The sequence below is a fragment of the Haematobia irritans genome, chromosome 4 (assembly GCF_050003625.1).
Source record: "Haematobia irritans isolate KBUSLIRL chromosome 4, ASM5000362v1, whole genome shotgun sequence".
Classification (NCBI taxonomy): domain Eukaryota; kingdom Metazoa; phylum Arthropoda; class Insecta; order Diptera; family Muscidae; genus Haematobia; species Haematobia irritans.
The window spans coordinates 203,607,425-203,635,231 of NC_134400.1; the positions used below are offsets into that span (position 1 = coordinate 203,607,425).

The 27,807-nt window shown below is 28.2% G+C and overlaps 1 protein-coding gene across 1 annotated transcript; it reads right to left on the reverse strand.

The window, feature by feature from the left end:
- Positions 1-1,157: 1,157 nt before the first annotated feature.
- LOC142236546 (importin-4-like) lies at positions 1,158-27,457 on the reverse strand. Its single transcript, XM_075307783.1, has 8 exons — positions 27,161-27,457; positions 10,256-10,428; positions 9,469-10,190; positions 8,763-9,172; positions 8,156-8,265; positions 6,932-8,081; positions 3,288-3,508; positions 1,158-3,220 (listed from the first exon to the last, which is right to left on the reverse strand). Exons 1-8 carry the CDS (start codon positions 27,212-27,214, stop codon positions 2,794-2,796), a joined length of 3,267 nt encoding a protein of 1,088 aa, XP_075163898.1. The 5' UTR covers positions 27,215-27,457; the 3' UTR covers positions 1,158-2,793.
- Positions 27,458-27,807: the final 350 nt, after the last annotated feature.

Below are 27,807 nucleotides of genomic sequence, written 5' to 3' on the forward strand. Positions count from 1 at the left end.
AATCAATTTAACAAATCTAATAGGTATATCGTCAGAACCAACTGCGTTGGACTTAATTCTGTATATTGCACTTTCTAATTCTACCATATCTATATTTCTAAAACTAAGACAGAAAATTTTGTCAAAATTTTATTTCTATAGAAAATTTTGTCAAAATTTTATTTCTATAGAAAATTTTCGTTAAAATCTTATTTCTATAGAAAATTTTGTCAAAATTTTATTTCTATAGAAAATGTTGTCAACATTTTATTTCTATAGAAAATTTTCGTTAAAATTTTATTTCTATAGAAAATTTTGGTCAAAATTTTATTTCTATAGAAAATTTTCGTCAAAATTTTATTTCTATAGAAAATTTTCGTCAACATTTTATTTCCATAGAAAATGTTGTCAACATTTTATTTCTATAGAAAATTTTCATTAAAATTTTATTTCTATAGAAAATTTTCGTTAAAATTTTATTTCTATAGAAAATTTTCTTCAAAATTTTATTTCTATAGAAAATTTTCGTCAAAACTTTATTTCTATAGAAAATTTTCGTCAAAATTTTATTTCTATAGAAAATTTTCGTCAACATTTTATTTCTATAGAAAATTTTCGTCAAAATTTTATTTCTTAGAAAATTTTCGTCAAAATTTTATTTCTATAGAAAATTTTCGTCAAAATTTTATTTCTATAGAAAATTTTGTCAAAATTTTAATTTCTATAGAAAATTTTGTCAAAATTTTATTTCTACAGAAAATTTTGTCAAAATTTTATTTCTATAGAAAATTTTGTCAAAATTTTATTTCTATAGAAAATTTTCGTTAAAATCTTATTTCTATAGAAAATTTTTTCAAAATTTTATTTCTATAGAAAATGTTGTCAACATTTTATTTCTATAGAAAATTTTGTCAAAATTTTATTTCTATAGAAAATTTTCGTCAAAATTTTATTTCTATAGAAAATTTTCGTCAAAATTTTATTTCTATAAAAAATTTTCGTCAAACTTTTATCTATTTTAAGTTGTTGCTAATTTACTTACAGTTCGAAATCTTTATGATGCGGATTTCTTATAATTTTAGTCTTTGTATTTTCATTAAATTAACTCCATTAGTCAAAGTAAATCTAGGCTTATCATATCATTCAGTTTTTGCAATACAACAATAAAAAAACGATGATTTTTTTCGACATTTCTTTAAAATTCAAAATTTATTAAGACAATCTCTCTAATTCTAGCATAGACAATAATATTAATAAAAAAAATTGTTTTTTTTTTTAACAAAGAATGTTTCATATGTATAATTAATATATATATTGATGTGGGTATGCTAAATAATGTGTGTTCACTATTTTCTGTCAAAGCATAGATAGATTTCCAAAAACTCATCTTGATATCTTCATGCTTAAGATATTTCGTTTAAATGTTCATTGGTAAAATGTTCGCAGTTAGATATTAACTGGAAGAGGAAGCAATGGTAAAACTAAGAAATTAATACATACATATGTATTTATGTAGTAATTAAAAGTTTTCGATTAAAAAACTGGGTTCTATACACTCGGGGGTCAATTGATGGCTTGGAGTAATAATAGGAAATCGTCTCCTAGTTGTGACAACATTGAATTCATTAGAAAGTTCCCCTATTACAATAACATTTCAACAAAGTTTACGGAATAAAATAAAAATATTACAAATATATTTTGGATACGCCTGTTACTTTGTGCTAAGCACTGCAGAGTTTCTTCAAAAATAATTAATTCAAACTACTTTTAACTGAAAATTTAGTTAGTGAAAAATTCATATTCTATTGCTACTACCTTGGAAATTATTTTTCAGTGGGGATTTTTCAAAGATTTAAACCGCCACTCATTTAATATATTGAAATGTTTTTCAAAGAATAAACACAATAACGTCTAGTCATTGGCATGTGGCGGTATTAAGGATAACAGAGGGGGCGCATGTATTTCGTCCATGGCATTTCCAGATAAATCAATCGTTATAACAATGAGAACAATTTGACACACAAGGATTTTTATCACAGCCAGTGCCGTACGATTTGAGTTAAAAAAAAAAAACACAATATTTCAACTCAATGGTACCATACGAGGGGCATGGGTTGGGGGATAGGAGATTTGGTTTATTAATACAAAATGTTTTCTTATTGCAAAACATTTACATGTTCTTGAGATAGATCGGAGACGAAGTATTTGATCTATGTTTAACTCTGCATAGTTCAAAATTGTCTCCTGGGCATATTCCAGATATGCAATAAAAATTAATATCGCAGGCAACGTTTTACAACATGCCCAATAAAAAACACTTAATTCGATCAGAGAATAAATAAATATTATAATGAAGCTTGAATGTGTGGTCAAATATTTAAAAAAATATAAATTAATTGTTTAGAACAACAATGTGTGTTATACAAATATCTTGTGGTTGTTGTTTTCTGATTTCCCCCCCAAATTAAAGGGAAATCTAACGGTTACAGTCTTTTTAAAAGTAAAAGGGAGGATGTACCTCCTTGAGTGGGGGCGGAGTGGCGTCGGATCGCCATTGAAAATAAAAGTTATGTTAACATATATTATAGGTTCTCCTCTTATAGATTTACTGAAGAGACGCTGCGGATAAACAAAAGAAAAATGCTCCAAAAGCAATTTTCTTCGAGGATAAAGACGAGACGACGACAACGATTCATTAATGTTGTTGATTGACAAATGATAATACTAATTTATCGGGCTGACGACTTGTTATTTGATGGCGCGTGACATCTCTTCTTTTTTTTTTTAAGTAAACTCCCACAGCCACCAGTTTTCTTAAAGAGTTTGTAAAAAGTTGACAATTTCGGGATTCGAATTGGCAACAGCTCCAAATTTATCGGGATAGTGTTCACGAATTTCCTTGAGCAAAGCCACAGCATTATCGCAAGTTTCTTGATCTACAAATTCTTTTTTGTATAGAACATGAATAGCTATGGCCAATATTTGCTCCATGGATGGTGTAATTTGATCACGCGCTTGTATATACAAAAGTTTGAAACATTTGAAAATAGTAGCATTCTCATCAAAGTCTTCACGTAAGGGCAAATGTTGCAAAAATACAGGCAATACTTGATCCAAAGGTACCAATGAACAATTTGTCATAATTAGACGGGCAATGGCTCCACATATGTTGTCCAGAGCAGCTGGTTCAGTTTCCTTGGAGACGGCTTGGGATAAAGCCATCAAGATGTGAGGATAAGCTCTGAAAGAATTAAATGTATGTAAGTCTTCAAACTATATATTCTGAGCAATTTGAAGTCTTTACTTACTCGAATGATTTTTCCTCTGAGTGTAAAACCAATTCACCCAAACCAAAGACGGAATTTTGTCTTGACTGATTGAAGTCATCCGAAAGACCTTCAATCATTACAGGACATAAAGTGTCGAAATAAGTACCGCTGTTGTGTTTCAAAGCTCCAAAGCATTCAGCCAATGCACCATAAATAAATGATCTTTGGGATTCGAGATCTTCATTCTTTTTGGCTTTTTGCTGAAAAAGAAAACACGACGTTAAAAATTTTACATTTCCAAAAATTAAAAAAATATTAATATAAAATAAAATTGACTTAAAAATTTTTGTGGACTTTTTCATAACAAATTTTGTCAAAATTCTATCTCTGTAGAAATATTATCAAAATTTTATCTATAGAACATATTGTAAAAATTTTATTTCTAGCGAACATTTTATAAAAATTTTATTTCTATAGAAAATTTTGTCAAAACTTTATTTCTATAGAAAATTTTGTCAAAATTTTATTTCTATAGAAAACTTTGTCAAAATTTTATTTCTATAGAAAATTTTGTAAAAATTTTATTTCTATAGAAAATTTTGTAAAAATTTTATTTCTATAGAAAATTTTGTCAAAATTTTATTTCTATAGAAAATTTTGTCAAAATTTTATTTCTATAGAAAATTTTGTCAAAATTTTATTTCTATAGAAAATTTTGTCAAAATTTTATTTCTATAGAAAATTTTGTCAAAATTTTATTTCTATAGAAAATTTTGTCAAAATTTTATTTCTATAGAAAACGTTGTCAAAATTTTATTTCTATAGAAAATTTTGTAAAAATTTTATTTCTGTAGAAAATATCAAAATTGTATTTCTATAGAACATTTTGTAAAAATTTTATTTCTATAGAAAATTTTGTAAAAATTTTATTTCTATAGAAAATTTTGTAAAAATTTTATTTCTATAGAAAATTTTGTCAAAATTTTATTTCTATAGAAAATTTTGTCAAAATTTTATTTCTATAGAAAATTTTGTCAAAATTTTATTTCTATAGAAAATTTTGTCAAAATTTTATTTCTATAGAAAATTTTGTCAAAATTTTATTTCTATAGAAAATTTTGTCAAAATTTTATTTCTATAGAAAATTTTGTCAAAATTTTATTTCTATAGAAAATTTTGTCAAAATTTTATTTCTATAGAAAATTTTGTCAAAATTTTATTTCTATAGAAAATTTTGTCAAAACTTTATTTCTATAGAAAATTTTCGTCAAAATTTTATTTCTATAGAATATTTTCGTCAAAATTTTATTTCTATAGAAAATTTTGTAAAATTTTATTTCTATAGAAAATTTTGTCAAAACTTTATTTCTATAGAAAATTTTGTCAAAATTTTATTTCTATAGAAAATTTTCGTCAAAATTTTATTTCTATAGAAAATTTTGTCAAAATTTGATTTCTATAGAAAATTTTGTCAAAATTTGATTTCTATAGAAAATTTTGTTAAAATTTCGATTTCTATAGAAAATTTTGTCAAAATGACGATTTCTTTAGAAAATTTTGTCAAAATTTGATTTCTATAGAAAATTTTGTCAAAATTTGATTTCTATAGAAAATTTTGTTAAAATTTCGATTTCTATAGAAAATTTTGTCAAAATGACGATTTCTTTAGAAAATTTTGTCAAAATTTGATTTCTATAGAAAATTGTCAAAATTTGATTTCTATAGAAAATTTTGTTAAAATTTCGATTTCTATAGAAAATTTTGTCAAAATGACGATTTCTTTAGAAAATTTTGTCAAAATTGTATTTCTATAGGAAATGGTGTCAACATTTTATTTCTATAGAAAATTTTGTCAAAATTTTGATATCTGAAGAAAAATTCGTCAAATTTTTGATTCCTATAGAAAATTTTCGTCAAAATTTTATTTCTATGGAAAATTTTATTAAAATTTTATTTCTATAGAAAATTTTGTCAAAATTTTATTTCTATAGAAAATTTTCGTTAAAATTTTATTTATATAGAAAATTTTGTCAAAATTTTATTTCTATAGAAAATTTTGTCAAAATTTTATTTCTATAGAAAATTTTGTCAAAATTTTAAATCTATAGAAAAATTTGTCAAAATTTTTATTTCTATAGAAAATAATGTCAAAAGTTTATTTCTATAGAAAATTTTGTCAAATTTTTGATTCCTATAGAAAATTTTGTCAAATTTTTGATTCCTATAGAAAATTTTGTCAAAATTTTATTTCTGTAGAAAATATTATCAAAATTGTATTTCTATAGAACATTTGGTAAAAATTTTATTTCTATAGAAAATTTTGTCAAAATTTTATTTCTATAGAAAATTTTGTCAAAATGTTATTTCTATAGAAAATTTTGTCAAAATTTTATTTCTACAGAACATTTTGTAAAAAATTTTATTTCTATAGAAAATTTTGTCAAAATTTTATTTCTATAGAAAATTTTCGTCAAAATATTATTTCTATGGAAAATTGTATTAAAATTTTATTTCTTAGAAAATTTTGTCAAAATTTCATTTCTATAGAAAATTTTGTCAAAATTTTATTTCTATAGAAAATTTTTGTCAAAATTTTATTTCTATGGAAAATTTTATTAAAATGTTATTTCTATAGCAAACTTTGTCAAAATTTTATTTCTATAGAAAATTTTGTCAAAATTTTATTTCTATAGAAAATTTTGTCAAAATTTTATTTCTATAGAAAATTTTGTCAAAATTTTATTTCTATAGAAAATTTTGTCAAAATTATATTTTTATAGAAAATTTTGTCAAAATTTTATTTCTATGGAAAATTTTGTCAAAATTTGATTTCTATAGAAAATTTTGTTAAAATTTCGATTTCTATAGAAAATTTTGTCAAAATTTTATTTCTATAGAAAATTTTGTCAAAATGTTATTTCTATAGAAAATTTTCGTCAAAATTTTATTTCTATGGAAAATTTTATTAAATTTTATTTCTGTAGAAATTTTGTCAAAGTATTATTTCTATAGAAAATTTTGTAAAATTTTTATTTCTATAGAAAATTTTGTCAAAATTTTATTTCTATAGAAAATTTTGTCAAAATTTTATTTCTATAGAAAATTTTGTCAAAATTTTATTTCTATAGAAAATTTTGTCAAAATTTTATTTCAGTTAGAAATTTTGATTTTATTCGATCTTTCTTTTATCCAATAGAAAATAATTAATCAAGCTGGAGATCGTTTTTTGTATGTATTGGTTTCTTTGAGTGCAATAAAATAGACGAACGTAGTGATACTACTCTAGTTTTAAGCTTTATGTGTTGTTGTTGTGTTACACTTGAATGTTTTGCATACATCGACTCCTGATGAAGCAATTCAATGTTATTTTCTATTGAACATTTTTTTTCTATAAAAAATTTTGTCAAAATTCTATTTCTATAGAAAATTTTGTCAAAATTTTATTTCTATAGCAAACTTTGTCAAAATTTTATTTCTATAGAAAATTTTCGTCAAAATTTTATTTCTATAGAAAATTTTGTCTAAATTTTATTTCTATAGAAAAGTTTGTCAAAATTTTATTTATACAGAAAAATGTTATTTCTATAAAAAAAAAATTCTTCATTTCTACTAGTTTTCTGTATATCTTTCGGAATTATGTAAACTTTGCATATTAGTTGTAAATCAACAAAAGTTATACTAACCAGTTTCGTTAAAAATATGGGACATATGCGACCAAAGTATAAAGCAAATTTCTCTGGTGCCATAGCATGACCGAAGAGTGGTAACAAATTACCAGCTGCCTCGATAATAGCTTCTTCGTATTCACTCTCTTCTGTCTCCTCATCATCATTACCGCCTGCGGTGGTGGGATCATCAAATTGACAAGCAACCTTGCCCAGCATCACATCATTAATGCAAGTAAAAATGGTATCACACATTTGGTCATCGGCCAAAGCAAATTGTTTCAATTCTTTCAACAATTCCGAATAACTTTCCAAAGCTGCCAAAACAACAGCCACTTCTTCATCGTCGCGGACAATTTGTCCCAATTTGGGTATCAAAATGGTTATGGCATTGGCCACACCTTGAACATCATTGTGTTTGTACAAAGCAATAATAAATGTGGCCAAGGCATCAATAGAGACTTTGCGTATATCCTCTTGGGGATGATCAATCATTTTGTAAACATTTTTGTATGACTCCTCCAAGTGGGGTATAAAAGCAGCACCTGTGTGTTGGGCAAATTCTTTCAAAGCCAAAATGGCCTCCTCCTTTTCGTCCAAATAGGAATTTTCAACACTATAACCAGCAATGTTATCCAAATCATCATCTTCGCCATCCGAATTTTCAATGTCAATTTCACGATCATCGTTTTCATCGTTATCGGGTCCAGGCACAGTGATGACATCTTCTTTGAACTCAGGGATAACTTCTTCAGTGGAGAGTATAGAGTCATATAAACGAGTCATAATTTTGGGATAGACGGAAGCCATTTCCTCATTAACTACTTCAGCCAGCGAAGCAATTAAATTATACAAAGCCCGGCGTACATCAGGATCATCGGCTTCTTCCATCAAGGAAAGCGAGAAGTTCATGGTATCTGTGGCCAAAGGCATAAAGTTCTGTTTGCCAATTGTACGGGCAATTGCAGCCAAAGTATCAATGGCTTGAGATCTCAGTGCAAGGATATCCTCGTTCTCGGTCTTAACCAAGTAGGTTTGTAGCATTGCAATTAATTGTTGGAAATAAGGCATCATATTTTCCTTGGCAGCATTGGCAGCAGCCGATATGGCACTGAGAGACAATTCACGAACACGTACGGAGTTATTGGGATTCATAGCTTCAAAGAGACTGAAAATAATTAAAATGAAAAAAAAAAGTTCAATATGGATACAGAGTTTAAGAGATTTTCTTGTAAAACCTACCGTTCCATAAGCAATGGTAAATGTGGCACCAAGGCATCCTCCAAATTTTCACAAAATGTTTCTAAAGCATAAAACATGCGATCAATATGTTTGGGTTCAGTACCACCTCCCTGTGAACGAATCAAAGAGATATTAACGTTTAGTAGATCAACTTCAATACCAATGACAATGTCTTAATCTGTAGAAACTATGGTTTAGTTACATATTTAGTTAGAAGCTTTTTACGCTTGATTTGTAATTGGCTCATATAAAGTATGGAATTTATGTCTTGTTTAACCATTGAGGCAGTGGTGTGCCAGGTTTCAGCTACGTCGCATTGATTATTTTGAGGCCATAAAGCCTGGAAAACCCAATGCAGCATTCACAAAACAAAATGAAAAATAAAAAAATAACAAAGTTGGCAATGTGAGTCACAGGAAAGAGAAAGAAAAAAAAAAGAGCCAAAAGAAATGATTTAGAATTAGCCAATTTCGAGCATAGGGGTTGCCAATCAATTAGTACGTCAGTGTGCTTCTAACTTTAGAATTTAATAGAGAATTTCAATAAAACGGGTGCTTGAAAATAACGCAGTTGTAAAACCATATGCAAAAAGGAACACACAACTTACCCGCAATTCATTGCACAATTGTTGAAGGAATTCAAATAAGATGGGCAAAATTTGTGGAGCAAATTTGGTGATATCGGGTTGCAAATGTTCGGAGAATTGTCCCAATGCAAAGAAGGCAGCATTGCGCACCAATGGTGTGGGATCGGTGATGCCCACTTTAACAATGTTCAACATGGTTTCCAAGTATTTATTGCATATAGCTTCCGAACAACCTTCAGCAATTACAGCCATACTCAAATATGCAGCACGACGAGGCAATGGGTCTTGACCTTGTAAAGCAGGCTCCAACAATTGCAATAGTGGTGGGATCAATTTCTCTGGGGGTACATTTAATGCCAACAAATCCATAGTTTGGGTGGCAGTGGTCATGGGATTCGAGCTATCTTCACCCAAAAAGTATTCCTCATCATCTAGAAAAATAAAACAATGACATTTTTTTCAAAATAATAAAATTAAAATATACATATTTAAATTGGAAAGGCGAGATTAGGCGAAAGAGTTTAAATAAATTTTAGAATGTAGTTGTTTGCGGAGTTTCACTATACCCGTACATAGTCTTATCGATCGACTAAAATGCTAATTTAAGTCTATAAATTTATAACCAAAAATCTGCTGTTTTTTGCACTTCAGTCAAACGAAAGCGTTGGTATTCGATATAGAGAAATCGACCGTTAAATCTATTCTTCAAAATTTTCTAATAACTCACCATCTTCGCCTTCTGGTTCAGTAGCCATAAGATTGAACACAACTTGTATGATGGGCTCAATAAGTTTTTGTTTAATGATAACCTTCTTCTTCAAACGAACCAACCAACCAATATAGGCGACAGTCTTAACACGTACAGCACTATCCAATTGGGCATTATTGGAGGCTTCCAAACAGAAATCAAGCAATAATTTTATATTGGTGGTCAACAATTTCGGTGTATAATCAGCCATACTCTCCAAAATATCAAAGGCACGTACAAATTGATCTGAGTCAGGTTGTACAGCAAAGGCTTGCAATGATTTAATAATCAAAGGAATTGATTTCTGATACGTTTGTTCGGCAGCATTGTGACCCAAGATAAAGGGTACCAAATAGGTCATACCCGAGAGAATATTAAATATAACCGGTGATGACATGTTACCACTGGCTTCGGTAGCCATAAGGGCAGCTGTGAACATTTCACAAACCGATTCCATATGGGGAACAAATTGATCTGGTGCTATATCGGTGAGGGTGGCAAAAATCGATGAACCCAATTCACTTTGCTTAGGATCCGATGAACTGCAGTGACTATAGACAAATTTCAATACTTCATTCATATAGGCACCACCCTGCTTATCGGACTCATGTCGTACCAAAACACCAACAAATTGAGCAATAGCATTGCGTACAGATTTCTCTTGTTCATTAAGCAAAGCGTTCAGCATTCCTTGTTTAATGCTGCGAAGAAAACCGAAATGTACTTAACACAAATTCCACTCGTTTTGTTATAAGAATTTACTTACATTTGCTGTTGTTCAGGAGGTACCATTTGCCAATGACGTAATTTGCCCAAACGTTTCTTTAAAAGAACAGCCGAGTATTGGCGTATTTGGGATTCTTTGTTGGATACAACAATATCACATAATTGTGGTATAGTTTCGGGACGTTTGTAGGCCTCTTGGAGATCAGCAGTAGCCTAAATATGAAATACAGAATTAAACAATATTAGAGAAGTTTGTCATATTTAGAATTAAAATTATTCAAGAAAACAATTATAACAAACACGACCCTACACCCCAAAAAAATTGTATGTAGACACAGTAGAAAAGTCGGTTAGCACGAAAAAACCCTGCTGACAATAAACGAAGATGTCACAATTTACTCAAACACTAAATATTATATGCCATTTTTATACCCACCACCATAGAATGGTGATGGGGGTATAATAAGTTTGTCATTCTGTTTGTAACACACCGAAATATCGATTTCCGACTATATAAAAAGTATATATATTATTGATCAGGGTGAAATTCTAAGACGATATAAGCATATCCGTCTGTCTGTCTGTCTGTTGTAATCACGCTACAGCCTTCAATAATGGCGCCATCGTCCTGAAATTTGGCACATATTCTAGTTTTGTTTGCAGGCAGGTCAAGTTCGAAGATGGGCTATTATATCGGTCCAAGTTTTGATACAGTCCCCATATAAACCGACCTCCCGTTTTAGGGCCTTGGGCTTATAAAAAACCGTAGTTTTTACCCAATTTGCCGGAAATTAGAAATCTAGAGGTGTTTTAAGACCATCAAAGAGTGTACTGAAAATGGTGCCTATCGGTCCATGTTTTGGTATAGCCCCCATATAGACCGATTTTCGGATTTTGTTTCTTTGGCGTCTAGAAACTGTATTTTTTATACGATTTGCCTGAAATTGAAAATATCCCAGCAAAAACTCCTATTACCAGGTATGAGTACAAGTATGCCTGCGCCAAATTGGTAACAACTTCCTCGTACATATATCAGTAGTAATACTTTTACACGGGCATGACATTGGAGGAAAGTACTTCCGTGCAAGCATACCAGCAGTCGAAAAATAAGTACTTCTTCGCAAGCATACCAGCTCTCCAAAAATAATATCTTTACCATAAAGATACCCAAAAAGTGCGAACTCACCCCTGTTGTTTTGTAAGTCATCACACTATACCACGCTCCACGACATGGATCTATTCAATGATGTTATTTTGTAATATAAATTATGTACTATACAACTTTAGAAAACAAAGGTATATTTTATTGGCAAATTTTTCTGAAATGTAATTTGGCACTATTTTTCGCTACTATTAACGGTGCCCACTGTAGAGCCGAACCCGGACCTCAAGATATGATTTTGATTACCGGTATTAATAGAAAGAATCACTTTTTGCCTACACAGGTAAGTTATTATTTTTAAATCCCAGGTAATACCGCAAGTAGTAACTTTTTGATTACCGGTATTACTGAAAGAATCACTAGTGCTTACCCAGTTTTTGCTGGGATAGAGTTATTTTGAGACCATAAAGAGGTGTGTCGAAAAAGGTCCGTCTCGGTCCATGTTTTCGTATAGTCTCCATATAGACCAATCTCCAGATTTTATTTCTTGGGCTTCTAGAAACTGTATTGTAACTATCCGAATTGACTGAAATTTGGAATCTAGAGGTATTTTAGAACCAGAAATAGGTGTGTGTGTGTGTGCCGAAAATAGTGTGTATAGATCCCACATAGACCGACCTCCCGATTTTACTTCTTGGGCGTCTAGATACTGTATTTTCTATCCGATTTGTTTGAAATTGAAAATCTTGAGGTATTTTAAGACCACAAATAGCTATGTCGAAAATGGGGAGTATTGGTTCAGGTTTTGATATAGCTCCCATATAAACCGATCTCCCCGATTTGGGGTCTTGTGCTTCTAGAAACCGTAGTTTTTAAACGATTTGCCTAAAATTTAAAATCTAAAGGTATTTTAGGACCACAAATTGGTGTGTCTAAAATGGGGTGTATCGGTCCATGTTTTGGTATAGGCCACATACAGACCTACCTCACGAATTTATTTCTTGGGAAGCTATACGCACAAAAAAGACTGTTTCTCATATGTTGAGGGTATAGCAGGAGCACTGATCATAAAAATTGTTAAAAGTAAAATTTCCAGATTTTACTTCTCGCTATCATTTGAATAATGGCGATAAAATCTACAGATTTAAGATTTCAAATCAAGGCTTTATTTCATCATTTACACGATATGTTTATAATTTCTCTAAAACTCAAACAAAATTGGTTCCTTTAAATCCAGAATCTGATCTAGTTTTCATAGGTAGTATCTTTAAATTTATCTTCGGAAAGCGTGCTGTTAAACTGATCTGCTTGGGAGAATATCTTTCATCAAATCTCCTGAAATTCTATATGTTATCAAGTAACCCGCTACGACGAAGAGTTTTCAAAGTTAACTGTTATATTTGATTCATGGCGGTGGGTATTTAACATTCGGCCCGGCCGAACCTACTTGTTTTACGCTCGATTATGCTAAAAAGTCCAATTTTGAATATTCACTGGGATTTCATTTTCCCCAGGAATAAAATCCTCCTATTCTAAACAGTTAGGAAAGGGAATAACTAGAGAGAGAAACAATTTAGAGTGTTCGAAGTCAGCTGTTTTAATTCAACTGTTTTATTTTAATACAAACTTGTTTTAGCAGCCTACATTCCACATCATACCAAGCCATTTGGATTATCCCCACTAGTAAGATTAAGTGCTACGCTTCTTTCCCGAAAGAGGCGTAGGAAAAGATCGAGACGTATATGTGGCCCAGTATAGCCTGAACAAAGTTCTTAAAGAACTGGATATATTTCATCAAAATGGAAGAAGAACAAAATATTCATTAGCTTTTTACGCCACGCAGGACACATTTCCGCATTAATGACCTATTAGGGAACAAGCACCTATATTAAAACAGGAACGGGTACTATAGTTTAAATGGAAAACCTTTATTTTCTACATATAAAACAATTTTTAAAATATGTACAGATCTGTGACCATGAGATGAGTAAATGGTGTACATCCCATCCTGGTACATGCCATCACTATTTTATTTTTATGCTTTTTATTTGTGATTTTTGACCAGAAATTACAGAGAAATGATGCATTTTTGTTACAACTCCCTTGATTTGTTTGGGGGGTATTATTCCCAAAAGGTGCCATCGTATTTCCCTTTTTATTGTCGTTTGTAATACCAATTTCCCCAAGGAACAATTTTCCCATTTTCGTAGTTGGTTTAGAATAAGGGAAAAGAGAAAATTTTCCCTAGGAGATATTTTTTAGAAAAGGGGAACGGGGAATAGGGCGTTATTTTTCAGAATTGGGCTAAAAATGTTTCGGTTTACAAACAAAAAAGATAATCTAGAGCCTATAGTAAAACAAACAAGTATATACAGCAGTAAGTTCGGTCGGGCCGAATCTTAAATATCCACCACCATGAAGCAAATATTAGGGTTTCCTTTGAAATTTCAGGAGGGCTTGAGGACACTTCCCGAAGATAAATTTAATGATTTCACCTATGAGGACTATATCAGATTCTGGATTTTTAAGAACCATTTTTGTTTGAGTTTTAAAGGAATCATTAACATCTCTTGTAAGTGTGCAAGAAAATTATAAAATAAAGTCTTGATTTGAAATCTTAAATCTGTAGAAGTAAAATCTGGAAATTTTACATTGAGTTTCAAGCAATTTTCATGATCAGTGCGCCTTCTACACCCTCAGGAAGTGAAGTCGGTCTATATGGAGGCATTACCAAAAGGACCGATAAAAAACTTAATCCGATACACGCTTTTGTGAGCCTAAAATACGAGAATATTTACAATTTCAGGCAAATCGGATAAAAACTACGGTTTCTAGAAATCCAAGGAGTTAAATCGGGAGATCGTTCTTATGGGGGCTATACTAATATATGGATCGATACTCACCGTTTTCGGCACACCACTTTATGGCCCGAAAATACCTCTAGATTTCCAATTTCAGGCAAATGAGTGAATTTTAATGCAGTTGTTTTATAAAAGGCGTTTCATATGCAAATGTAATGCAAACGAACCAAGGGTCATAAAAAATGACATGGATATTATCATGGATAGTAGGGTGTAACGCCTATCGGATAAAAACTTCGGATTCTAGAAGCCCAAGAAGTAAAATCGGGATATCGGTCTATATGGGGGCTATACCAAAACATGGACCGATACTCACCATTTGTGGCACACGTCTTTATGGTTCTAAAATACCTATAAATTTTCAATTTCAGACAAATTGTATATAAACTACGGATTCTATAAACCCAAGATGTAAAATCGGGAGATCGGTCTATATATGGGGCTATACCAAAACATGGAACGATACGGACCATTTTCGGCACACCTTTTGATGGTCCTCAAGTACCTCTAGATTTTCAATTTCAGGCAAATTGGATAAAAACTACGGTTTCTATAAGCCCAAGACCCCAAATCGAGAGGTCGGTTTATATGGGGACTATACCAAAACATGGACCTATGCTCACCATTTTTGGCACACCTCTTTACGGTTCTAAAGTACCTCTCGATTTCCAATTTCAGACAGCCAGACAGACAGACGGACATCGTTATATCGTCTTAGAATTTCTCCCTGATTAAGAATATATATATTTCCGACTTTATATAGTCGGAAATTGATATTTCGATGTGTTACATACGGAATGACAAACTTATTATACCCCCGTCACCATTCTATGGTGGTGGGTATAATAAAAATTATATTAAGAATAGGGCTGGTATTTACCAAAAAAATCTGAATATTTTTGCATGTTATTTTTATGTTAGCCTGATATCAATGCAGGCTGGTTCAATGTCCAAATCATTTAAACTAGAAATTATTACAATATTTATTCGAGCTTATTGGACAGGAAGATTAAGGGAATTGACATAATTAAGTTACTGAAAAGAAAATGCCAGATACCCATTTCGCAAGCCTGACTATACATATATGTTTCAGTGTTGGCCACTACACATTTCCATAGTCTTTAGCGAGATCTGGCCGGGTGAGATGATTAAATTTGGTTCTTTGCATGTATTTAGGAGCTTCTTAAGGTATGAATGCACAAATATTATAACAGGCAGAACTGCTGTTTTAAGGAGAATTTTTCAATGAGTGACCACAGGTGTGTTGGTTTTACGACGTAACACATTTCGATGAAGCTATATCTATAAAAGGTTCAAAAGGTTCGTCCATGATTTTTTTTCTTCCCAGTAACACTGATGACATTCCTAAATGCTTCAAAGCTAATTTAAGTGGATTCACACATAATGTGACACACCGTTCGAATTTCTTCTATAAAAACCAGTATATTTGTCATCGTTTTTGACAAATATTTAACACCTGGTTAACACCTTGTTTCACTATAAGTGGCTTTTATCCCTAAATTCCACATAGGGCATCGGGAAATTAAGGCTTAGACTTATTGAGAGCCCGATGCAAAGGAGGAAAAAACAACAAATAAGCTATAAATAAATAACTACTAATTGAGAATTGTGGCGAAACTTAACCAATACCTATTTGCTTTCATCCATTAACAGTTATTGTTAATCTAAACGCGGATAACATAATGTAGAAAACCCAGGCTACCACGAAAATCGGTTGCAAAGGATCCGGGAATATGCCAACATGCGTTTAAGAATTATCACATACGCTTCTCCAAGTTGCGACAAACAACAACCATTTAGGACAGTGAAATATTGAATGTATTTGCAACAACTGACACCACCCCATCCAAAACTAGGGTCTCGAGTTGCAATTCATAAGAATTGTGTGGAATATTAGCACTTGTAAGAACCCTCTTTAAAAAATAACCAGAGTGTCTTGGATTCGATATCGAAGTGGTCATGCTTACTACTCTATTGTCCGAGGTTTCCATACAATTCAACAATTTTTCATTACGAGTTTATGGGAAAAAGAATTGTCATTAAGCTATTGAAGAGAAAATATAGCATAACAATCTACACAAGCCTAGCTATACATGTTTCATCGCTGGCTGGAGCGAATTTCCATAGCCTTAGAGTATAGAACTGGAAGGGAGAAGATGACTCATTTTTTTGAGTCTTATATTTCATAATTTTCTTATTTATCTATATTTCATTTTTCTCTGGAAAATATAAGTACATATATAAATAAAAATGTAGCAAATCGCTTAACCCAATTTCCCTGTCTTCCATGCCTTTTAGCTAGCAATAAGGAAAACTTAAAATGAAACATGTGGGCTCTACACTTTCCATGCCAATGATAATATGCAGGTATTTAATTAACGACTTACGAGAAAAAATTTAAAATATTTCTGAAAATAAATAAATACTACGACATTTGGTCAGCTTCTAATATTACCAACACATAGACCTTACCGCGTGGCAACAATAAAAACTATTGAAATATTTTATCTAACAAAAACAAATGTTTGAAATTTGTATTCTTCCCATAAATAAATTAAATTCCTAAGAAAAATCAAAATATTATCATAAGAAACGTGCAGATGATGACGTTATTCCTGAGGATGGTGCCTCTTTCTCTCTTTCACCAACATATCTTCCATACAATGCATATGAATACATTAAAAGGGAAGGTGGGAGGAGGAAATCTACAATTAACACATGGCAAATAAATAAAATAAATACATAGATGTATGAAAATTTTATAGTTAGATATGTAGACAATTATTATAGGGGGTGGGGCAACAATAAAGCACGATGTTAGTTGTGAATCACACTTTTTTCCCAACATAATTCGAAATTTCTTTAATGGTTAACAAAGTGAGTCAAAGGAATGTAATCGTTAATGATTTTAACGGTCAAATGGTATAAATAAATAAATAGATCATCCAACTAAACCCAATGATGAACATCCAAATAAACACAAGGATGAGTATTTTTCATATGCAATAAGATACCAATAAACACAATCATTAACATAGATTAAAAATTATATTTCCATAGAAAATTTTGTCAAAATTTTAGTTCTATAGAAAATTTTGTCAAAATTTTATTTCTATAGAAAATTTTGTCAAAATTTTATTTCTATAGAAAATTTTGTCAAAATTTTATTTCTATTTCTGGATAATTATCGTTGACCTTTTTATTTATCTTTAAGAATTATTTTTCATAGTTTCGGCTATAGGTCGATTAAAAAACATAGATATGATGTTTTTCTTTTATTTTTATTTCCAATATTTCGGTTGACTTCGTCAAAACCGTTTTCAAGGCTGAAGTGAAACAAAAAACAGAAAATTGTTTTTAAATTTAATTACAAAAATCACTAACAAACAAAACCAAACAATAAATTATTAAACTATTATAATTTACATTTGTTCTGGTGTACACAGCTTCACACTCTGTTTTACACTGAATTTAACTTTCTATTGTGCTTTTGTATTGTATGTCTATATATTCGAGCGCAGTTCTCAATGTCTTTCTTGTAATTCATTCTCTCGTCAGGTGGAGTGTTGATAATGTGTAGCATCTCAAGAGTAAATCTGCGTCTGTAATTGTTTTCGTGGTCTAAAATTTCTACACCTTCAAAGTTTGGCTTGTGACCAGTCTGCGCACAGTGGGCCGCGAGTGCTGTTTTCTGCTCCATGGGTTTGTCAGTGGCTTTAATGTCAGATTTGTGAGAAGATAGTCTGGTTTTGAGTTTTGTCATTGTAGTGCCAATATATGTCTTTTGACATAAATTAGATTTGTCACCTTTACATTTAATCTTATATATTATATTGCTTTTATCGTCATTTTTAATTTTGGTTTTAGTTTTGCTAAATAGTCCCTTTACTGTTTTGGTAGTCTTTAACGCGAGCTGATATTTATCTTTGTCGTATATATCAGACTTACACAGTCGCTCCGAAAAGCCAGCTATATAAGTCACTGGCTTGTAAATTTTCATAACTTTTTCGTTATTCTCATTTTTGTTGTTCATCTGTTTCGATTTTACCTTATTTATTAGATTCTGAATTGTTCTTTTTGGGAAGTCATTATTGGTAAGTATCTTTCTAATTTTCTCTTCATTTTCCAAGTGAAATCCAGGATCACTAATGCTGAGTACTCTTCTGATGAAGTTAGTCGCAGTGTTAATTATGATACGTTTGTTATGATTGGAATAAAAGTTAAGTAGACGTCCAGAAGCTGTCGGTTTTTGATACCAGTTTAATTTTAGTTGGTTACCTTGTCTATGAACTATTGTGTCAAGATATGGCAACTTTTGATCCAGCTCCTCTTCCTTCGTGAATTGGATTTGTCGGTTGTAAGAATTTAAAGCGTTAAGCGTTTCTTCGACGTCTGATCTTTTTATAATGGCGAATATGTCATCTACATACTTAGTTACTACACGAGGCTTGGTTGTCTTCTTAAATACGTCGTCCAAAAGTTCCTCCATAATGATGTCCGCTATGATTGGTGAAGCGGGGGATCCCATGGGCATGCCTTTTAGTTGCTCATAAACTCTGTCCTCAAATTTGAAATATCGTGTATCCTTAATGCAAAATATTATTAAATCTTTGAATATGTCCTTTGGTATTCCTGTATATTGCTCAATTTTTGTCCATTTTCTTTCAATCGTCTGAATCGCCAAGTTTATGGGTATACTTGGAAACAGGGATACAACGTCAAAGGAGATTAGAACTTCGTCATCTTGTATTGGCATGTCATTCACTCAAAATACAATGTAAAAGACTCGATAGCCTTTAAGTCTAAAGTGAATGACATGCCAATACAAGATGACGAAGTTCTAATCTCCTTTGACGTTGTATCCCTGTTTCCAAGTATACCCATAAACTTGGCGATTCAGACGATTGAAAGAAAATGGACAAAAATTGAGCAATATACAGGAATACCAAAGGACATATTCAAAGATTTAATAATATTTTGCATTAAGGATACACGATATTTCAAATTTGAGGACAGAGTTTATGAGCAACTAAAAGGCATGCCCATGGGATCCCCCGCTTCACCAATCATAGCGGACATCATTATGGAGGAACTTTTGGACGACGTATTTAAGAAGACAACCAAGCCTCGTGTAGTAACTAAGTATGTAGATGACATATTCGCCATTATAAAAAGATCAGACGTCGAAGAAACGCTTAACGCTTTAAATTCTTACAACCGACAAATCCAATTCACGAAGGAAGAGGAGCTGGATCAAAAGTTGCCATATCTTGACACAATAGTTCATAGACAAGGTAACCAACTAAAATTAAACTGGTATCAAAAACCGACAGCTTCTGGACGTCTACTTAACTTTTATTCCAATCATAACAAACGTATCATAATTAACACTGCGACTAACTTCATCAGAAGAGTACTCAGCATTAGTGATCCTGGATTTCACTTGGAAAATGAAGAGAAAATTAGAAAGATACTTACCAATAATGACTTCCCAAAAAGAACAATTCAGAATCTAATAAATAAGGTAAAATCGAAACAGATGAACAACAAAAATGAGAATAACGAAAAAGTTATGAAAATTTACAAGCCAGTGACTTATATAGCTGGCTTTTCGGAGCGACTGTGTAAGTCTGATATATACGACAAAGATAAATATCAGCTCGCGTTAAAGACTACCAAAACAGTAAAGGGACTATTTAGCAAAACTAAAACCAAAATTAAAAATGACGATAAAAGCAATATAATATATAAGATTAAATGTAAAGGTGACAAATCTAATTTATGTCAAAAGACATATATTGGCACTACAATGACAAAACTCAAAACCAGACTATCTTCTCACAAATCTGACATTAAAGCCACTGACAAACCCATGGAGCAGAAAACAGCACTCGCGGCCCACTGTGCGCAGACTGGTCACAAGCCAAACTTTGAAGGTGTAGAAATTTTAGACCACGAAAACAATTACAGACGCAGATTTACTCTTGAGATGCTACACATTATCAACACTCCACCTGACGAGAGAATGAATTACAAGAAAGACATTGAGAACTGCGCTCGAATATATAGACATACAATACAAAAGCACAATAGAAAGTTAAATTCAGTGTAAAACAGAGTGTGAAGCTGTGTACACCAGAACAAATGTAAATTATAATAGTTTAATAATTTATTGTTTGGTTTTGTTTGTTAGTGATTTTTGTAATTAAATTTAAAAACAATTTTCTGTTTTTTGTTTCACTTCAGCCTTGAAAACGGTTTTGACGAAGTCAACCGAAATATTGGAAATAAAAATAAAAGAAAAACATCATATCTATGTTTTTTAATCGACCTATAGCCGAAACTATGAAAAATAATTCTAAAATTTTATTTCTATAGAAAATTTTGTCAAAATTTTATTTCTATAGAAAATTTTGTCAAAATTTTATTTCTATAGAAAATTTTGTCAAAATTTTATTTCTATAGAAAATTTTGTCAAAATTTTATTTCTTAGAAAATTTTGTCAAAATTTTATTTCTTAGAAAATTTTGTCAAAATTTTATTTCTTAGAAAATTTTGTCAAAATTTTATTTCTATAGAAAATTTTGTCAAAATTTTATTTCTATAGAAAATTTTGTTAAAAATTTTATTTCTATGGAAAATTTTGTCAAAATTTTATTTCTATAGAAAATTTAGTCAAAATTTTATTTCTATAGAAAATTTTGTCAAAAAAATTTTTTTTTATTACTATAGAAAATTTTGCCAAAATTTTATTTCTATAGAAAATTTTGTTAAAATTTTATTTCTATAGAAAATTTTGTCAAAATTTTATTTCTATAGAAAATTTTGTCAAATTTTTATTTCTATACAAAATTTTGTCAAAATTTTATTTCTATACAAAATTTTGTCAAAATTTTATTACTATAGTAATAAAATTTTGGCAAAATTTTCTATATATAGAAAATTTTGCCAAAATTTTATTTCTATAGAAAATTTTGTCAAAATTTTATTTCTATCGAAAATTTTGTCAAATTTTATTTCTATCGAAAATTTTGTCAAAATTTTATTTCTATAGAAAATTTTGTCAAAATTTTATTTCTATAGAAAATTTTGTCAAAATTTTATTTCTATAGAAAATTTTGTCAAAATTTTATTTATAAAGAAAATTTTGTCAAAATTTTATTTCTACAGCAAACTTTGTCAAAATTTTATTTCTATAGCACACTTTGTCAAAATTTTATTTCTATAGAAAATTTTTTCAAAATTTTATTACTATAGAAAATTTTGCCAAAATTTTATTTCTATAGAAAATTTTGTTAAAATTTTATTTCTATAGAAAATTTTGTCAAAATTTTATTTCTATAGAAAATTTTGTCAAAATTTTATTTCTATAGAAAATTTTGTCAAATTTTTATTTCTATAGAAAATTTTGTCAAATTTTTATTTCTATAGAAAATTTTGTCAAATTTTATTTCTATAGAAAATTTTATCAAAATTGTATTTCTATAGAAAATTTTGTCAAAATTTTATTTCTATAGAAAATTTTGTCAAAATTTTATTTATAAAGAAAATTTTGTCAAAATTTTATTTCTACAGCAAACTTTGTCAAAATTTTATTTCTATAGCACACTTTGTCAAAATTTTATTTCTATAGCACACTTTGTCAAAATTGTATTTCTATAGAAAATTTTTTCAAAATTTTATTACTATAGAAAATTTTGCCAAAATTTTATTTCTATAGAAAATTTTGTTAAAATTTTATTTCTATAGAAAATTTTGTCAAACTTTTATTTCTATAGAAAATCTTGTCAAAATTTTATTTCTATAGAAAATTTTGTCAAATTTTTATTTCTATAGAAAATTTTGTCAAATTTTTATTTCTATAGAAAATTTTGTCAAAATTTTATTTCTATAGAAAATTTTGTCAAAATTTTATTTCTATAGAAAATTTTGTCAAAATTTTATTTCTATAGAAAATTTTGTCAAAATTTTATTTCTATAGAAAATTTTGTCAAAATTTTATTTCTATAGAAAATTTTGTCAACATTTTATTTTTATAGAAAATTTTGTCAACATTTTATTTTTATAGAAAATTTTGTCAAAATTTTATTTCTATAGAAAATTTTGTCAAAATTTTATTTCTTAGAAAATTTTGTCAAAATTTTATTTCTATAGAAAATTTTGTCAAAATTTTATTTCTATAGAAAATTTTGTCAAAATTTTATTTCTATAGAAAATTTTGTCAAAATTTTATTTCTTAGAAAATTTTGTCAAAATTTTATTTCTTAGAAAATTTTGTCAAAATTTTATTTCTATAGAAAATTTTGTCAAAATTTTATTTCTATAGAAAATTTTGTTAAAAATTTTATTTCTATGGAAAATTTTGTCAAAATTTTATTTCTATAGAAAATTTAGTCAAAATTTTATTTCTATAGAAAATTTTGTCAAAAAAATTTTTTTTTATTACTATAGAAAATTTTGCCAAAATTTTATTTCTATAGAAAATTTTGTTAAAATTTTATTTCTATAGAAAATTTTGTCAAAATTTTATTTCTATAGAAAATTTTGTCAAATTTTTATTTCTATACAAAATTTTGTCAAAATTTTATTTCTATACAAAATTTTGTCAAAATTTTATTACTATAGTAATACAATTTTGGCAAAATTTTCTATATATAGAAAATTTTGCCAAAATTTTATTTCTATAGAAAATTTTGTCAAAATTTTATTTCTATCGAAAATTTTGTCAAATTTTATTTCTATCGAAAATTTTGTCAAAATTTTATTTCTATAGAAAATTTTGTCAAAATTTTATTTCTATAGAAAATTTTGTCAAAATTTTATTTCTATAGAAAATTTTGTCAAAATTTTATTTATAAAGAAAATTTTGTCAAAATTTTATTTCTACAGCAAACTTTGTCAAAATTTTATTTCTATAGCACACTTTGTCAAAATTTTATTTCTATAGAAAATTTTTTCAAAATTTTATTACTATAGAAAATTTTGCCAAAATTTTATTTCTATAGAAAATTTTGTTAAAATTTTATTTCTATAGAAAATTTTGTCAAAATTTTATTTCTATAGAAAATTTTGTCAAAATTTTATTTCTATAGAAAATTTTGTCAAATTTTTATTTCTATAGAAAATTTTGTCAAATTTTTATTTCTATAGAAAATTTTGTCAAATTTTATTTCTATAGAAAATTTTATCAAAATTGTATTTCTATAGAAAATTTTGTCAAAATTTTATTTCTATAGAAAATTTTGTCAAAATTTTATTTATAAAGAAAATTTTGTCAAAATTTTATTTCTACAGCAAACTTTGTCAAAATTTTATTTCTATAGCACACTTTGTCAAAATTTTATTTCTATAGCACACTTTGTCAAAATTGTATTTCTATAGAAAATTTTTTCAAAATTTTATTACTATAGAAAATTTTGCCAAAATTTTATTTCTATAGAAAATTTTGTTAAAATTTTATTTCTATAGAAAATTTTGTCAAACTTTTATTTCTATAGAAAATCTTGTCAAAATTTTATTTCTATAGAAAATTTTGTCAAATTTTTATTTCTATAGAAAATTTTGTCAAATTTTTATTTCTATAGAAAATTTTGTCAAAATTTTATTTCTATAGAAAATTTTGTCAAAATTTTATTTCTATAGAAAATTTTGTCAAAATTTTATTTCTATAGAAAATTTTGTCAAAATTTTATTTCTATAGAAAATTTTGTCAAAATTTTATTTCTATAGAAAATTTTGTCAACATTTTATTTTTATAGAAAATTTTGTCAACATTTTATTTTTATAGAAAATTTTGTCAAAATTTTATTTCTATAGAAAATTTTGTCAAAATTTTATTTCTTAGAAAATTTTGTCAAAATTTTATTTCTATAGAAAATTTTGTCAAAATTTTATTTCTATAGAAAATTTTGTCAAAATTTTATTTCTATAGAAAATTTTGTTAAAAATTTTATTTCTATGGAAAATTTTGTCAAAATTTTATTTCTATAGAAAATTTAGTCAAAATTTTATGTCTATAGAAAATTTTGCCAAAAAAATTTTTTTTTTATTACTATAGAAAATTTTGCCAATATTTTATTTCTATAGAAAATTTTGTTAAAATTTTATTTCTATAGAAAATTTTGTCAAAATTTTATTTCTATAGAAAATTTTGTCAAATTTTTATTTCTATACAAAATTTTGTCAAAATTTTATTTCTATAGAAAATTTTGTCAAAATTTTATTTCTATAGAAAATTTTGTCAAAATTTTATTTCTATAGAAAATTTTGTCAAAAAAAATTTTTTTTATTACTATAGAAAATTTTGCCAAAATTTTATTTCTATAGAAAATTTTGCCAAAATTTTATTTCTATAGAAAATTTTGTTAAAATTTTATTTCTATAGAAAATTTTGTCAAAATTTTATTACTATAGAAAATTTTGCCAAAATTTTATTTCTATAGAAAATTTTGTCAAAATTTTATTTCTATCGAAAATTTTGTCAAATTTTATTTCTATAGAAAATTTTGTCAAAATTTTATTTCCATAGAAAATTTTGTCAAAATTTTATTTCTATAGAAAATTTTGTCAAAATTTTATTTCTATAGAAAATTTTGTCAAAATTTTATTTCTATAGAAAATTTTGTCAAAATTTTATTTATAAAGAAAATTTTGGCAAAATTTTATTTCTACAGCAAACTTTGTCAAAATTTTATTTCTATAGCACACTTTGTCAAAATTTTATTTCTATAGAAAATTTTTTCAAAATTTTATTACTATAGAAAATTTTGCCAAAATTTTATTTCTATAGAAAATTGTTTCAAAATTTTATTACTATAGAAAATTTTGCCAAAATTTTATTTCTATAGAAAATTTTGTTAAAATTTTTATTTCTATAGAAAATTTTGTCAAAATTTTATTTCTATAGAAAATTTTGTCAAAATTTTATTTCTATCGAAAATTTTGTCAAATTTTTATTTCTATCGAAAATTTTGTCAAATTTTTATTTCTATAGAAAATTTTGTCAAATTTTTATTTCTATAGAAAATTTTGTCAAATTTTATTTCTATAGAAAATTTTATCAAAATTTTATTTCTATAGAAAATTTTGTCAAAATTTTATTTCTATAGAAAATTTTGTGAAAATTTTATGTCTAGAAAATTTTGTCAAATTTTTATTTCTATAGAAAATGATGTCAAATTTTTATTTCTATAAAAATTTTTGATACAATTTTGGGGACGCGAAGCAAATTGGGTTGGGAAGCTCTGCTATAGAAAATGTTGTCAAAATTTTATTTCTATAGAAAATTTTGTCAAAATTTTATTTCTATAGAAAATTTTGTCAAAATTTTATTTCTATAGAAAATTTTGTCAAAATTTTATTTCTATAGAAAATTTTGTCAAAATTTTATTTCTATAGAAAATTTTGTCAAAATTTTATTGCTATAGAAAATTTTGTCAAAATTTTATTTCTATAGAAAATTTTGTCAAAATTTTATTTCTATAGAAAATTTTGTCAAAATTTTATTTCTATAGAAAATTTTGTCAAAATTGTATTTCTATCGAAAATTTTGTCAAAATTTTATTTCTATAGAAAATTTTGTCAAAATTTTATTTCTATAGAAAATTTTGTCAAAATTTTATTTATAAAGAAAATTTTGTCAAAATTTTATTTCTATAACAAACTTTGTCAAAATGTTATTTCTATAGCAAGCTTTGCCAAAATTTTATTTCTATAGAAAATTTTGTCAAAATTTTTTTTTCTATAGAAAATAAAGATATAAAAAATTTTTGAAGTTCCCTTTAGTTGGAGAGGGATATTTTGCAAAATCTACCAAATCATCAGGAATTCCACCAATCTACCAAACAGTAACAAATCTACCATTTTTGGTAAAATTATTAAATTGATCATAATCCCGGTAAAACGAAAACCGCATTCGATTTGAGCTTGAGATGCTGTTTTTATCTGGATTTGGTGGTTCATATATCAATATGACGCATTTTTTCAAGTGTACTCTATATTAGCATTCAAACCATTTCCGTATGTCAGATTTCTACCAAAGCTCATCTTTAGATCTATGCTAAAGCAATTGTTTGTCCTAAGTAGTTACGTCTTAAATGTTTTCTATTTTCTCGGATCAAAACATTCCTCTTTTCAAACAGTTATGTGCAAATAAGGGCCATAGAGCCGATATCATATAATTAGTTTAATTCATTCATGACCAAAATTAGTAGATGGCACATGTGGAATATCAATTATACATAGCTTCGAAGCAACAGAACACTCCATGCCGATAATTGTTGGGGTATTAGTCATAAATCGTTGCGTTGAAGCAAAAGCACATGGCACATATTTCCATGCTCATCATCTATCTGTATATTGTACAAAATGTAAGTGTTAAATTTTCTTATAACGCATGGAAAGAATTATGTGGTAGCCTACTGTTGCTGACCACACCTTTTTTGCACAGAATTGATGACTAGTAAACCATCATAAGTGTCAATAGAAATATAAATTTGACACTTGGATTTTAGAAGCAAGGACGCAAATTATAAAGTTCTTGCAATTTTGTCACACGAATGCTAAATAAAATATATACCGGTAAAAGTAAACAAACTTTTATATATACAAAGAAACCCCCTCCTCTACAACACAACAAATGCACAAAAACACTCTCTAAAAGAAATGCCGATGCATGTTGTGAGTTATTTTCATAGAACTTGGCAACCCTAAATATCTCGCGCTCTCTCTTCAACCGCGCGCCATATAGACGCACACTCAGCAATAATACAAACACACATAACAATAAGCAGAATAAATTTGCGAAAAACTGCGACCCAACGAATTGCATTGCGAAGACAGTATAAAGAAAACGACATAAGTCTTTTTTTAGGTCTCCACGTGTTCTTCACAGAAAAACCATTTTCCATTATAATTAATAAAATACGACTAATAAAATTTTAATTTAATGTATAAATATTACCTGTTTAATGAGATTATTGTCGGCACACAAAAGATTTGCAATAATTTGCTCCATTTTAATCAGGGGAACTCGGACGGCAACTTAACCAAAAAATCAATCAATCTAAAACTTGGATAGTTTTAAGACACCTGTATTCAATTTAGTTTCAACGGTAACAAAAAACACTTCTTGTTCGATCAAAAAGGGACCCTTGGAACCGCTATATCCTTGTATCCTTTGTTCCGTTTCCAAATAATTCCTTTTTTAGCCTCCGCCACACGCGGTCTTCCAATTTGCACGATTGCCAAAAGACTGATTTTGAAAAAACGACCCAATGCTACAAGTCAAAGTCTAGCAATCTCATCGGCTTTATTGATTGAAGTAAATGGCAATAAAACTTATGGAGCGTTTGTGTTATAATATTTGTTGTGCAATTTGTAGTCATTCAGACATAATAGAATTATGGCCAGAGAATGAAGCCGACCCATTTTTGTCGGCGGGGGCTAACACTAAATTTTTGCCTCCGGCGGCGGAGGCTTGACGGCTAAGCCGATAAAAAATTGTCTGTTCGGCGGCGCAAAATTATCTATTATAAAATCAATTTGAAGTTTTCCCAATTGTAATGTGATTAGTTGTACAACCAATCTTACAATCAAATTTACATTTCA